A 14,258-nucleotide genomic window follows, 5' to 3' on the forward strand; every position below is an offset into this window, starting at 1 on the left:
CCCTTGGATAAAAGTGAATACAGATGGGTCATTTGTGGATGATCAAAATGCAGGATTCGGTGGAGTCTTTAGAGACTCTAATGGCTTATTTTTGGGAGCTTTTGCATCTAGGGTAATGGTTCCTAGTGCGGTGGATGCGGAGGTTCTTGCTATCATTAAGGCCTTAGATATTGCTTAGGTTCGTCATTGGACACATATTTGGCTTGAGACTGATTCAAGTCTAGCAGTTCACTATTTTAACAATCATACTTTGATTCCTTGGCGACTACGGGTACCTTGGGTGAATTGCTTGCATATTGCTAGTCACCTAAACGTTAAAGTTTCTCATGTCTATCGAGAGGGAAATACAGTGGCAGATTGTCTTGCAAGATTTGGTGCAGCGAATGATGACCCTCATTGGTGGGACGAGGTTCCTGATTTCATCTCTGGGCCATTTGGCAGAGACGTCGTTTCTACAGTTTATTATCGGTGTTCCTAGTTTGGTTTTAGTACTTTTCTTCTTTGTTTTGTTATGTCATTCAAAGGCTTGAGTTCTTTTGTTTTGTGCTTTTTTATTTGTACTCTCTAGGCAAGGTTTTGGTCGAGCCCCCCTTGCTTTGTACTTTATTTTTGGTTATTAATAAAATTTCGGGTTAAAAAAAAAAAAAAAAAAAAAGGGGACAAGAACCAAAACCTATCTGAGAACAAAATGAAATAAAGTACTCAAAGTGAGCACTGAGCTAAAATAGTTACAAACTGATAAATATAGCAACCATGCAACAGAAACCACGTTTGCATGAAATCTATCAAGCACACAAGAATCAGCTAATATGGAAATTCGATAAACCTTGTAGATTGTGAACAACGGTAGCTAAAGCACAAGGAGGGCAAGAGTCCCACTAATAATGCCCCTCATGATCCACCCCATAGTTAGCTAAGCAGTCAGCCACTTGATTCCCTTCTTGATAAATATGTGAAAACGAATCTGCGTAGAGGAGAGAATGGTACAACAATTGACCCAATCAACACTTGGACGCCAAGGGACTGAGCAATTTTTATTGGCAAGAAAGTGAATTGTTAACGCTGAATCACACTCAATCCAGAGAAAAGTCCATTCTTTTCTTGATGCTATTGAAACTACATGAATAATGGCTTGAAGCTATGCTTCTAGGGCAGTAGCAATACCATGGAACCAGCAAAATAACCCATATAATTGCCCAAGTGATCACGAAAAATACCTCCATAGCCCGTGAGGCCTGGCGTCCCACTAGCAGCACCATATGTATTAACCTTTAACTGAAAAGCACAAGGAGCATGCCAATTTACCTTACGAATTTGATGTGTTCTTGGGGCTCTACCGCTGATTCCAAGAGCACTAAAAATACAAAGCTCATCTATTGAGTTACGCATGATTCCAAAACCCCAAGAATCAACCTCTCGAATTTGTTGCTTAATAGAGTGAATCAAGTATTCAGCAGTTAAGCAACGCTTATCAAAACGAATAGAATTTCTAGCATCCCAACGAGAGTAGAAGCCAGCTCCCCTATTCCCCACCATAGCAATTGCAATTGTGTACCAAAATCATGTTGCAGTGGGTAAGAGAAGAAAGTGTATATATCTAGGAAATGAGTATTAACTTTAAACCAAGATGAAATTGTAGACCAGACCTTCATAGAGAAAGAGCACTTGTGGGCCTTCTCAACAGATGACTGATCGAGAGAGCACATATAAGCAAAAGAAAAGCCTTGATGAAGTAAGAGATCATCTATTAAGCTTACCATGAAAAAATTTCCATAAAGTAAGAGTTTCGAGGACAAAAACTTGACGCCAAACCCATCTATCCCAAAGAACAATTGATTGTTTACTCCTCTTTAACTCATAGGCTATAGATAAAGATAAACTCCCATATGAAGAATCCAACCACCCAACTTATCGTCCATGTCTTTTTGACTGGCTTGCTATGGGATTTGACCTGTTTATATAAATTAAATGGATCATCAAATTTAACCCGACACGAATTGTTTATTAAACGGGTAGGCCATTGCAGGTCACCTCTTTAATAAATATGTTAGGTTTAAATTTATATTTTCAACACAATTACTAAATGAATTGGGTTGTATTTATCAACTGTGACATGTTTCCCTGATAAACTTATATGAGTGGACAAATGCCATTTACAAGACTAGCGTTTCCAATATGTACAGTCTTATCAAACTTTTCTGGAAGAAACCTCCTGAAAATTTTTACAAACTAAATGTTGCCGGCACTAGAAATTCTAATCTGGCAAAATTGGGGCTGGTGAAGTCATCAGAGACCACACTAGGAATTGGGTGATTGGCTTCCAAATTTACTTAGGGGTTGGTGAGATTTTGGAGGCTGAAGCCTTGGGGTCTCTTTTATGGTTTGAAGTTAGCATCAAGTCTGCACATCCATATGCTGGAATTGAATCGGACTCTGCTGTTCTTGTCAAGTTAGTGCAGCAGCAAAATCTTCCTACTCATCCTCTTGGATCTTTGCTCGCGGGATGCAGCAACTTTATGGCCACTATGCAGAATGTCCATCTCATGCACATCTTTCGTGAATGTAATATGACCGCGGCTGCTTTGGCTAGATGCAACATTGATCATGAGCCTGTCCTCATCACATTTATGGATCCTCCTGTCCATGCTACTCAAGCCTTCCTGGATGATCTTACTACTGTAACTAGAACTAGGAGAACTTTCTCTTCTTAGCTTTTTCTTTACTTTTGTTTGGGCCTTTTAGGTTCCGCTTGTAACCGAAAAAAAAAACGATACGAACCCAACAAGATCAGACCCATTTACAGCCTTACCTGACAGATGTGAAGAACATTTGATCGCCACGTCACAGGTGAGCCGCCACTTACGTGAATAGCAGGGGAGGTGCGCTTTTCCCAATACCCGCCATTCCTGATATGAATCCCCAATCATGGTCTTGGCAACCTGCCAATACTAAAAACATGATGACTCAGTCTCTGTGACACCCACTTCATCTTTTTGTTTTTATACATTTCTTCAAAGACTTCGCTTTGGTCTTTTTCCTCATCTCTTCCACGTCGTTTTGCCAATGAATTTGTTTTTATATGTTTCTTCAAACGAAGACTTCACTTTTGTTTTTATACATGTGCAATGACTCCTGCTCTTGCAGAATCTCTTGCCCAGCTTTCGTTTCCAGCACATTTCATAGGTGCCCCCTTTACTCTTCTCTATATCTATTATTGCTATATTTGGATGCAACAGAGTGTTGGGTTTGGACTTTTTACACTGAAAACTCTCAAACTTTTGCTTCTGGGTTTATGTGGGTTTCTTTAAATTGGATTGAAGAATGCATGCGAATGAAACTAGCATCAAAATTTATGGAACCCAATAAAACAATGGCAATTTCTTAAATAAAGGTGTTTCCTTTTCTTATTGCAGTGGGAAACTATTGACTATTGAGTGAGAACAAAGCTGTCAAATTGGAAGTGGTTGTATTAGTTTGTAGTGAATACCAGACATGGGTTTTAAGCCAATAGACTGGTATTGTCAACCAGAAGCTAATGGGGTATGGGCCAAAGCAGTCAGTGCTTTTGGCTCATACACTCCTTGTGCAATGGACTCTATGGTCATCTGCATTTCTCATTTAGTTCTTTTCGGATTGTGCTGCTACCGAATATGGATGATCAAGAAGAATTTGAAAGCCCGAAGGTTCAGGTTGAGGTCAAATTACTATAACTACTTGTTGGGTTTGTTGACTGGTTACTCCACTGCTGAGCCTCTACTGAGGTTGGTGATGGGTTTATCACTTTTTAACCCCTTTCGAAGAACTGGCTTTGCTCCTTTTGAGGTGAGTTTTCTTTTCTTGTTTCTTTGGACATTTGCTTTTGACATGTCTTATTGATATGTGTCTTTCAAATGAAAGCATGCACATTCAAAATGGTATGTGGTTAATAAAACATGATGGGAGTTGTGAATAGCTCATTTAAAAGTTTTAACATTGTTGATAGCTCGTAAAAACCTTGATCTGATAGTTTTGAATTGCAACCTAATGTGATTGTATACAACATGAAGCGTATGCGTATGGTAACTGTTTGTGTTGTTGCAGATGACTTCTTCAATCATTGAAGCTCTTTCTTGGTTCTCTATGCTAATTTTAATTGGCTTGGAAACTAAGATTTACATTCGGGAATTCCGATGGTACGTAAGGTTTGGAGTCCTTTATGTCTTGGTAGGAGATGCTGTGCTGCTAAATCTTATTCTTGGAGTGACAGATTCCTACAGTGGGTTAGTTTTTCTTCCTTTCACTTACTCAATACTGTATTCCCTTCTATTGAATTCCACTTGTTGGGTTTTCCAGTGCTGTGCGAAGGTCCATTCATGAGGAAGAATGATAGAGTATAAGATGATTGATGTCTCACGTCCTAACAGCCTAACCTCTTAGAAATAATAGTTAACTGCACAAATTTAACAAAATGTTGGTGTATATTTAGATTTAATTTTACAGAACAAAATGAATGAATTGTTCTAGGCAAGAAATGATTCACAATATCTGTCATTGCTTTCAAATTGTATGAGACATTCTTACAATCTTTGTTCTTACTAAATTCTTGCAGATGTGCTTTATATCTGTATATAAGCACTGTCTGTTGCCAGGTTTGTCCCAACTTTTGGTTTTTATTTTATTTTCTGTACATCTAGCTGGTTATACTCAAGTTTGATGTCCAAGGATACACGCACTATTTTGTTATTTTTGTACATCTTCTAGTTGTTTATGTTTTGGTCTTTGGTTACTGGTCTCATTCAGGTGTTGTTCGGAATTCTTCTTCTCTTTTATGTTCCCCATCTGGATCCTTATCCTGGCTACATTTTTCTGCAATCTGAGTCACCTGACAATGCTGAATATGAAGCACTACCAGGAGAAGATCAAATTTGCCCTGAACGGCATGTTAATATATTCTCCAGTAAGGAGCCGTAAACTTCCCATAATTGATGCAGAGCTTGATAATTTTGATATTATTTCTGTTCTTCATTCGTCCTTAGCATATTTTTATGGGGATAAACTGAGAATGTTCTATTATTGGCTCCATATTGATTGGGGAGTTACGAGTTGAATGCAAAAGCATTTGTGTGATTTTTCTCTTTTGTCTGTTGACAATCGATGAACTCTCTCTCTCTCTCTCTCTCTCTCTCTCGTTCACTCTCTCATCCACTTATTAGTGATCGTACCAATTGGTTCTTCACACCTTATATGCCACCTCATGTGTTCTTGATAAACTAGTAGTTTATAGACAAACAAGATACCATCCACCAGGTCCTTGTTTGAGTTTTTTTAAGGGTGAGGTCATCTAGAGTCAAAAGGAGAAGATTGATTGCTCGGTGCAATTTTATGAACGCTGCAGTTAGTATTTTCGTGTGCATCTGTGTAGGAATATATTTTGGATGGATGACTCCACTTATGCAGCTAGGGTACAGAAAACCCATCACTGAAATAGATGTTTGGAAGTTGGACACATGGGATCAGACAGAGACATTGATTAAAAGGTCCAATTTTGCCTCTTTTTCAGTTGCTACTTTCTTATTTTATCTGCGCCACGTGCACAATCATTTTGAATTTTTCAGGTTTCAGGAATGTTGGGTTGAAGAATCTCAGAGGTCCAAGCCATGGCTTCTGAGAGCACTGCATCGTAGCCTTGGACGGAGGTAATGGTTGAGGTGCATTAAAACTATTTTTATTTTATCTTATCTTATTTATTTATTTCATTTTTATAAGTTCTCAATCCAGTTTGGTTAAGTTGCATTTCCATCTTATATTCATTGACTTTGTTGATGTGTTTATGTAGGTTCTGGTTGGGAGGCTTTTTCAAGGTAAAGAGTTTATTCCAGTTTGTGGGGGTGCAAACTGTTACCAAGAGTGTGGATATAAAGCTGGATGGATTCTTAAGAGGTTTCTAATAATATTATCCATGTTGTAGATTTGCCATGATCTCTCTCAGTTTTTGGGTCCCATTCTACTAAATCGTCTTTTGCAGGTTAGTGTCTTTCTTGCCAAAGCCTTTATAGTAGAGATTAATTTTACCATGTATCAAAAGCTGTTTATAAAGGTGGCATGTGAGTCTGAAGTATTGAGCTTCAACACTTCTCATTTGAAGTAATGAACCGTTATATCATTGCTGTTAGCCTAAACATTATTATATCACAGTCAATTACTGTAGTATCTCAAGAATCTTGTCAATTTTTTTCTTTCATCTCATTTGAGCAATTGACTGAATCTACTTTGTGAAGCATATCACTTTTATTTCAACAGTGTCTGTAATCGTCTTGTTCATCCATGCAGTCAATGCAACGAGGTGAACCAGCTTGGATTGGTTATATATATGCCTTCTTAATTTTCATTGGTGTGGTATTGCTTCTATCTTGGACTTTTCTTAAGTATCATCATGTTTACAAATGTGCAAAGTATGAACTGTTAATTCAAGAGATGGTGAACTATATTGACAAGTTTATTCATCTTTCTCTAGTCATTTGGTGTGCTCCCTGAATCTCACTTTTACCAGAATATTATGCGGGTCGGCTTTCGGTTGAGATCAACTTTGGTAAATTTCTGTATTAACAAGAAAATCTAATATTAGTTAAAGTTTAACTGCCCAACTCAATTTCATGTTGTGTGATTCATTAAAAGTTAATTGCCGTGTAGGTTGCTGCTATATTCCGTAAATCTATAAGAATAACACATGAGGGCCATAAGAAGTTCCCAACTGGGAAGATAACAAATATGATGTCTACAGATGCTAATGCACTCCAGGTATGCTCAAGTAGACGTATTGTCATGCATGAAGAAATGCTATAAAAGTCTGAACGATTTTAAAGTCTGCTGAAAAACGTACTTTAAACATGAAGATCCAATTTTTGGAAACTGATTTTTGTTCATATCTCTCTCTCTCTCTCTCACATCTTCTCCTCAATTCCTTGTCATTTTAACTTAAAATAAAAGTACTCCTTATTGTTGTCTTTCTGTGTACGTAATGATCTCAAGCAAGAATGCAATGCATATTTGAACTGCTGTTTATCAAGTCAGGTTATTGAATTATAAACTTATAATTTACTTGGCCTTTCTTATGATTTAGAAAACATGCGAACAACTTCACGGACTATGGTCTGCTCCTTTTCGTATCATTGTAGCTATGGTTCTTCTTTACCAACAATTAGGTATTGCATCGCTTATTGGATCATTGATGCTAGTTCTCACGATCCCCATACAGGTCAGCATGTCATTATTATTCTTTTTTGGTTCTTCTGCTATCAACAGTCTGTATTATCCTTTTATAGACTTTTCTCATAAGATAAAAGTTTAGAAAACCTTAACCTTGTCTGCTTTCATGTATTTGTATTTATTTCCCTTTTGAAAGTTACTAGTTCTATTGGTTGTCAGTTTGAATTTCTTTGCAAGATTAGTCAGTTTCGTTTTCCATTAGTTAGTCAATGTGCTTAGAGATAGCGTCACTTGTGCTGTTTGATTTTGTCTATAAAAATTTAGTCTTCTATTAATTTTATTGGGTATAATGAGTCAGTTTCTCTAATTTCTTTTGTAATAGACAACGGTGATCAGCAAAATGCGGAAACTGACAAAGGATGGACTACAACAGACTGACAAGAGAGTTGGCCTCATGAATGAAATTTTAGCTGCCATGGATGCGGTGAAGTATGACTGAATTAGATTATTTTAGTTAGTCCAGCAGTGTTAGTTATTATTCTGTCATTAATCTGAAATATTATGTTTCAGATGTTATGCCTGGGAGACAAGTTTCCAGCAGCGAGTTCAAAGTATACGGAATGATGAACTTTCAAGGTTACGTAGAGCGCAGTTACTCTCTGCTGTAAGACACAACACTTCATCTTTCAATTATGTACTTTCTATATATTCAAGGAATCCTTCAGCACAATCACGTGGAAAATTTCAATTTCAAGCTTTCTGTAAATTATTGATTATCAGTGCTCTAACCAGAGAAGTAACCATAGGTGATCTGATATTGCATTTGTTTGAAACTAAGTGTGTATGCTAACCATAGGTGTCTTGGTTTTGCAGTTGAACAGTTTTATTCTCAAAAGCATCCCAGTTGTTGTGACACTAACTTCATTTGGAGCATTCACTTTTCTTGGAGGCGAATTGACACCTGCAAGGGCATTTACATCACTTTCTCTTTTTGCAGTGCTACGCTTCCCTGTAAACATGCTGCCCAACTTATTAAGTCAGGTAGCATGGGCTTCTTATCTGTTATCTCATCTGTTATCACCTACATTAATATTATCTCATTTACACTTGGTAGATCTTGTTTTACATATCTTTTGTTCTTATGGGCCTGTCATCCAGTTCTCTTTATCTTTGTGAGTCTCTGCATCTACTGACTCTGCTCTACCTTGACAGGTTGTAAATGCAAATGTATCCTTACAGCGTTTGGAAGAACTATTTTTAACTGAGGAGAGAATTCTAGTACCCAACCCGCCACTGGAACCAGGGCTTCCAGCCATCTCAATTCAGGATGGATACTTTTCATGGGATTCAAAGGTGTTGTTTTTTTATCTTTACAATAATATATTTTGTAAGTCGAGAGTTTACTCTGCATTCTTAATTAGAATATATGGTCGGCTATGATGCTAGTAGCATGTTGACTCTCAATTTCTTAAACATGCAAATATGTCTTAATAACCCTATCTTCTCCTTCCTTCCTTATGCAGGCAGAGAAGCCCACATTATCAAACATCAACTTAGATGTACCAGTTGGCAGCCTAGTTGCAGTTGTTGGCGGCACTGGAGAAGGAAAGACATCACTTATATCAGCCATGCTTGGGGAGCTGCCTCCCATTGCAGATGCAGGTGTTGTAATTAGGGGGACTGTTGCTTATGTTCCCCAAGTTTCATGGATTTTCAATGCTACTGTGAGTCCGAGCGTCTCTTCTTTAAAAGCCTATAAAGCTCAATCTACTTTGGCTTTCCTGTCAATTTCAAAGTCATCTCCTACCCCTGCATGTACTTAGGAGGTGTTAATTACATTCTTCCAGATACGTGAAAACATTTTATTTGGATCTGAATTTGAAGCTGCACGGTATTGGAAGGCTATTGATGTAACTGAGTTCCATCATGACCTCGACTTACTTCCAGTAAGTGGATTATGAAGTTTTATCTTTGCCATTACTTCTCATTAACATGTAAAGATTCCCCAGTATGTTAACTACTGTACCTGATTTCCCAGGGTCGAGATCTAACAGAGATTGGCGAAAGAGGGGTCAATATTAGTGGAGGTCAAAGGCAAAGGGTTTCAATGGCCAGAGCTGTATATTCTAATTCAGATGTTTACATATTTGACGATGCATTAAGTGCTCTAGATGCTCATGTTGCTAGACAGGTATTATTTTTAATCGATGTAATATCATCTCAGGGTTGTTCTTATAATCTTGCCATGCTTATATATTAGAAAACCAATTCGAATTTATCAAAGTGCTCATCTGGATCCATTTTCTAAAATATTGCAATTTTTGTAATTTCTATGTTTTGGGTTGAGATCCTTGTCTTTCAAATGAACTACGTTCTTTGTAGGTTTTCAACCGCTGTATCAAGGAAGAGTTGCAGGGGAAAACTAGGGTGCTTGTCACAAATCAACTACATTTCCTGCCTCAAGTGGACGAAGTTATTTTAGTCTCTGACGGTATGATTAAAGAGAAGGGAACCTTCAAGGATCTCTCTGAAAACAGTTTGCTGTTCCAGAAGCTCATGGAAAATGCCGGAAAAATGGAAGAACATGTAGAAGAGAAGGAAGACAGCAAAACTGAGTACCAGAAAAGCTCAGTTCCTGTATCTAATGGGGTGGTGAATGACTTACCAAAAGATGCAAGCTACACCAAGAAAGGGAAAGGGATGAGATCTGTACTCATTAAACAAGAGGAACGGGAAACAGGTGTTGTAAGTTGGAAAATTTTGCAGAGGTAAGTGACTGCATTGTTCATCAAAGATTCAAGCTTTAACAGAGTCTTGTAAATAAGACAGTGGAAATAGATTACTAATAGGAGACATACTGTTGCAATGTTTTAGGCTAAATGGGTAAAAAAAATTTGAGATATATATGCATTTCGGTTAGTTCATATGCTTTGGTTGGAGTTAGTAAATAATGTAGTGTTGTTCTTTTTAGTCAAGGGGAATTTGCTGAGCAGTGAGCAGTATGAGTTCCATTTTCAACATGAAAACTTGACTTATATGATCATAAAGAGTTGATGAATATCTCTGTCTTTTTGGCAGGTACAACCTTGCATTAGGAGGGCTGTGGGTGGTTATGGTTCTATGTACTTGTTATACACTAACAGAAGTTCTTCGAGTTTCAAGCAGTACATGGTTAAGTTTTTGGACAGATCAAAGCATGTCAAAGAGTTATACACCTGGATTCTACTTGCTTATATATGCGATTCTCTCAATTGTCCAGGTATGTAAGGAGTTGGTACATGCACGTTTGGTCGTTTTTTGAATGTTATCCTGTTATATTGTTTTTCTACAGTTTTACCATTATTTTTCAGTTACAGAATACATGCACAGAAAATTGTCAGATGAAACCTCAATAAAAAAAATGTAGTGTGGTTTTTATTTGCCACAAATGTGGGGTGTTTTCTCTAAAAAATATACAGTATTCTGAAGTCTTGTCCATCTCATAAAAGAAAACAGTATTATCCAGCGCCAAGCAAAGAATCCTATGCATTTTCCTGCACTCTATTAAAGAAGAAAATTATTGTAGTTGCGACTGTGATGAGGTTTGAAGGTGCTTAATCCACAATTTCTTGACTCAGGTAACGGTGACTCTGATGAACTCTTTTTGGCTAATCACTTCAAGTCTTCATGCAGCCCGAAATCTGCATGATTCCCTGCTACATGCTATACTAAAAGCTCCAATGGTGTTCTTTCACACTAACCCAACTGGAAGGATGATCAATAGGTTTGCAAAGGATCTGGGTGATATAGATCGCAATGTAGCCAATTTTATGAACTCATTTCTGGGTCGAGTGTGGCAGCTCCTTTCGAGTTTTTTGCTCATAGGCATTGTGAGCACAATATCCCTCTGGGCCATAATGCCACTTCTAATTTTGTTCTATGCAGCCTATCTATTCTATCAGGTAGGTTTTTTGTGGTATCAGTTTTTTATTTACCTGACTATATTAATGTGCATTAATTTCGTGAAAACTTATAATATGATATCAAGTTTGTTTTACAGAGCACATCCCGTGAATTGAAACGCTTGGATTCCATTACCAGATCTCCTATTTATGCACAGTTTGGAGAAGCATTAAATGGATTGTCATCAATTCGTGCCTATCATGCTTATGATCGGATGGCAAACGTTAGTGGAAGGTCTATGGATAATAATATCAGATTCACTCTTGTGATTGGTGGTTCAAACCGTTGGCTTGCTATAAGGTTGGAAACACTAGGAGGTATAATGATTTGGGTGATAGCAACCTTTTCTGTCATGCAGAATGGAAGGGCAGAAAACCAAGTACAATTTGCATCTACAATGGGTCTACTTCTCACTTATACTTTGAATATCACAAGTCTGTTGAGTGATGTTCTTAGACAAGCAAGCAGAGCTGAAAATAGTTTAAATGCTGTTGAGCGGGTTGGGACATATATAGATTTGCCTTCTGAGGCTCCAGCTGTTATTGAAAGCAACCATCCCCCACATGGGTGGCCATCATCAGGATCAATTGAGTTTGAGGATGTTGTCCTCCGTTATAGGCCTGGACTTCCACCAGTACTGCACGGATTATCGTTTACAGTTTCTGCAAGTGAGAAGCTAGGAATAGTTGGAAGAACTGGTGCTGGAAAATCTAGCATGATCAATGCATTGTTTAGGATAGTAGAACTAGAAAAAGGAAGCATCTTGATTGATGGTTACGATGTTTGTAAGTTTGGACTGGAAGATTTGCGAAAAGTTCTTAGCATCATACCCCAATCACCGGTTCTGTTTTCCGGTATGCACTTTGATTGAGCTAACATGATTTTGCAACATAAACTGAAAATTGATAAGCATGCTAGACTTTATGAAATGCTCATTTTAATGGTCATTTAAATCTTGTGTAGGTACTGTGCGGTTTAATCTTGATCCTTTCGGTGAGCATAATGATGCTGATCTTTGGGAAGCCCTAGAAAGGGCACATCTAAAGGATGTAATTAGGAGGAATTCCTTTGGTCTCGATGCTGAGGTAAAACCTAATTTTATAGTCAATTATAGTGTCTGCAGATTATGCTTAGGGAACTGCAACTTTGGGTGCTTATTTCTTTACTTGTACGCATAGAATACCAAATAACCTAATGATTACTGAAATGGACAAACTGATGCTATTTGACTGTACGATGTCTTGATATATCTAAATTGAGAAGCTGATGTGTAATTCCTAATTTTTCATTATTGTGTGAAGGTTTTTGAGGGTGGTGAGAATTTCAGTGTTGGACAGAGGCAGCTAGTAAGTCTTGCTAGAGCTTTGCTTCGAAGATCAAAGATTCTTGTTCTTGATGAAGCAACTGCAGCTGTCGATGTTAGAACTGATGCTCTCATCCAAAAAACCATACGTGAAGAATTCAAATCATGCACCATGCTCATTATTGCTCACAGATTGAACACCATTATTGACTGTGATCGAATTCTTGTTCTTGATGCTGGTCAGGTATGCCCTCACTTCAATGCAATTCCTGCATTTTCTGCTTTCAGGATATATTGTTACAGAAGTAAGTAGAAAGTAGAAAGCCTTGTGTAATGTTTACTTTTACCTCTGGTTTCAAGAGAAAGGTTTCCACTCATAACTTTTGAACTTCCCTTTTAGGTCCTAGAACATGGTTCCCCAGAAGAACTACTGCTAAATGAAGAGAGCGCATTCTCCAAGATGGTCAGGAGTACAGGACCTTCTAATGCTCAGTACTTACGCAGCCTGGTATTTGAAGGCAAGCAGAATAAGGTGAATAGAGACGAAGCCGAGCAACTGGTTGACCAGAGCCAGAGGAGATGGGTAGCCTCTTCGCGCTGGGCCACTGCTGCCCAATTTGCGTTGGCTGTTAGCCTCACATCCTCACAGAACGATCTCCAATGGTTAGATATTGGAGACGAGGACAATATCCTCATGAAAACAAAGGATGCCGTTATAACACTACGGGGAGTTCTGGAAGGAAAGCATGATAAAGATATAGACATATCACTAAATCAGCACCATATTCCGGGAGAGGGATGGTGGTCAGCTTTCATCAGAATAGTTGAAGGTAAAAAATCAGATACGTGCTCCTGCATAGAATCCATATCTGGGGACCGTTTGTATTATATCTATAATCAAATTTTGGTTATTTGTTTCAGGTCTAGCTGTCATGGGCAGGCTGGCTCAAAACAGATTTCACCCTTTTGAAGATGACGATTTTGAAGACCAATATCTATAGGTTGGAGTTGGACAAGGAATACGACCGAGACTGTTTATACCAGCAACTTCCTCTCAATGAAGAAGGATATGGATTCAAGATGTTGTAATATTGTATGGATTAGAGTATAGCCAATGTAGATGATATCCAAATTGCAACAAGCAGAACAGACATAGACCTGCATAGAACACCAAAACAACAAATATATTAGTTATGAGGCCCTTAATTTAATTATTTAAAGAAACTTTTTCGTCAACTATAACATCAAATTTGTAACAAAAAGAAAAACTACAACATCTAGAAAAACTTCAAGAATTGGTGATCTCGCTCAAGTTCCTTTTCCTTATGATACCAGACCATGTCTTCAGCATTTTTAAATTTACGTGGAGGTTTCTGATCAATCTCAGCCCATATGTTCTTCATCCGAGTATAGAAATCAAACACACATTGTCCATTCTGACTCATTTTGGAAGCCTTGCTCATCAACTCGTGGACTTGTACAAAAGTCTAATTCATTTGTACACAGTTCCGCCAAGGTTTTCCATATCTGTGCAGCAGTGTCACATGCCTCAATCCGCTGGATTACTTCATCTGTCATAGCCCCGCACAAAACGGACATAACATTGAGATTGTTGATAAATTGCAGCGGAAACAAGAACAATCAAGAAACTAGAACTTCCCAACATAGACTTCGGATTTGATCGGAAGAAATTGGACTGGACGAATCGATTGAATCGATTAATGGTTCGGATTTTATGAAATTTACAGAAACTGCAGAAAAGTAACTTTTAAGGATCTTAATCCGTAGTCCCAGAAATAGTAACACAGTCCAAACTCTACCTAATAGT

General features: G+C 37.9%; 1 protein-coding gene across 8 annotated transcripts; it reads left to right on the forward strand.

Moving 5' to 3' along the window:
- Window positions 1–3,046: 3,046 nt before the first annotated feature.
- On the forward strand, window positions 3,047–13,666 carry LOC112164744 (ABC transporter C family member 12). 8 transcript variants are annotated; one of them, XM_024301037.2, is made up of 28 exons: window positions 3,047–3,183; window positions 3,414–3,822; window positions 4,081–4,259; window positions 4,589–4,628; window positions 4,780–4,936; window positions 5,402–5,516; window positions 5,595–5,675; window positions 5,816–5,840; window positions 5,948–6,004; window positions 6,310–6,375; window positions 6,494–6,568; window positions 6,670–6,777; window positions 7,100–7,234; window positions 7,568–7,674; window positions 7,756–7,849; window positions 8,059–8,226; window positions 8,398–8,538; window positions 8,709–8,909; window positions 9,033–9,131; window positions 9,224–9,376; window positions 9,568–9,953; window positions 10,264–10,444; window positions 10,803–11,126; window positions 11,213–11,981; window positions 12,091–12,212; window positions 12,429–12,674; window positions 12,831–13,260; window positions 13,352–13,666. In XM_024301037.2, exons 2-28 carry the CDS (start codon window positions 3,493–3,495, stop codon window positions 13,429–13,431), a joined length of 4,869 nt encoding a protein of 1,622 aa, XP_024156805.1. In that variant the 5' UTR covers window positions 3,047–3,183; window positions 3,414–3,492; the 3' UTR covers window positions 13,432–13,666. The 8 variants fall into 8 exon arrangements, with proteins under 8 accessions (XP_024156805.1, XP_040362488.1, XP_024156806.1 ...); XM_024301038.2 differs by having other exon boundaries at window positions 3,048–3,183; window positions 11,225–11,981; XM_040506558.1 differs by having other exon boundaries at window positions 3,048–3,183; window positions 10,264–10,439; window positions 10,798–11,126.
- The last annotated feature ends 592 nt before the right edge of the window (window positions 13,667–14,258 follow it).

The sequence above is a fragment of the Rosa chinensis genome, chromosome 5, assembly GCF_002994745.2.
Source record: "Rosa chinensis cultivar Old Blush chromosome 5, RchiOBHm-V2, whole genome shotgun sequence".
In the NCBI taxonomy this organism is placed as follows: domain Eukaryota; kingdom Viridiplantae; phylum Streptophyta; class Magnoliopsida; order Rosales; family Rosaceae; genus Rosa; species Rosa chinensis.

Excerpts from the sequence above, each read along its gene's own strand:
- LOC112164744 (XM_040506554.1), top strand. The coding sequence starts at position 3,493 with ATGGGTTTTAAGCCAATAGACTGGTATTGTCAACCAGAAGCTAATGGG. Across the intron at positions 5,841-5,947 it reads GGTTGGGAGGCTTTTTCAAG|ATTTGCCATGATCTCTCTCA; the intron begins GTAAAGAGTTTA and ends TCCATGTTGTAG. Across the intron at positions 6,778-7,099 it reads CAGATGCTAATGCACTCCAG|AAAACATGCGAACAACTTCA; the intron begins GTATGCTCAAGT and ends CTTATGATTTAG.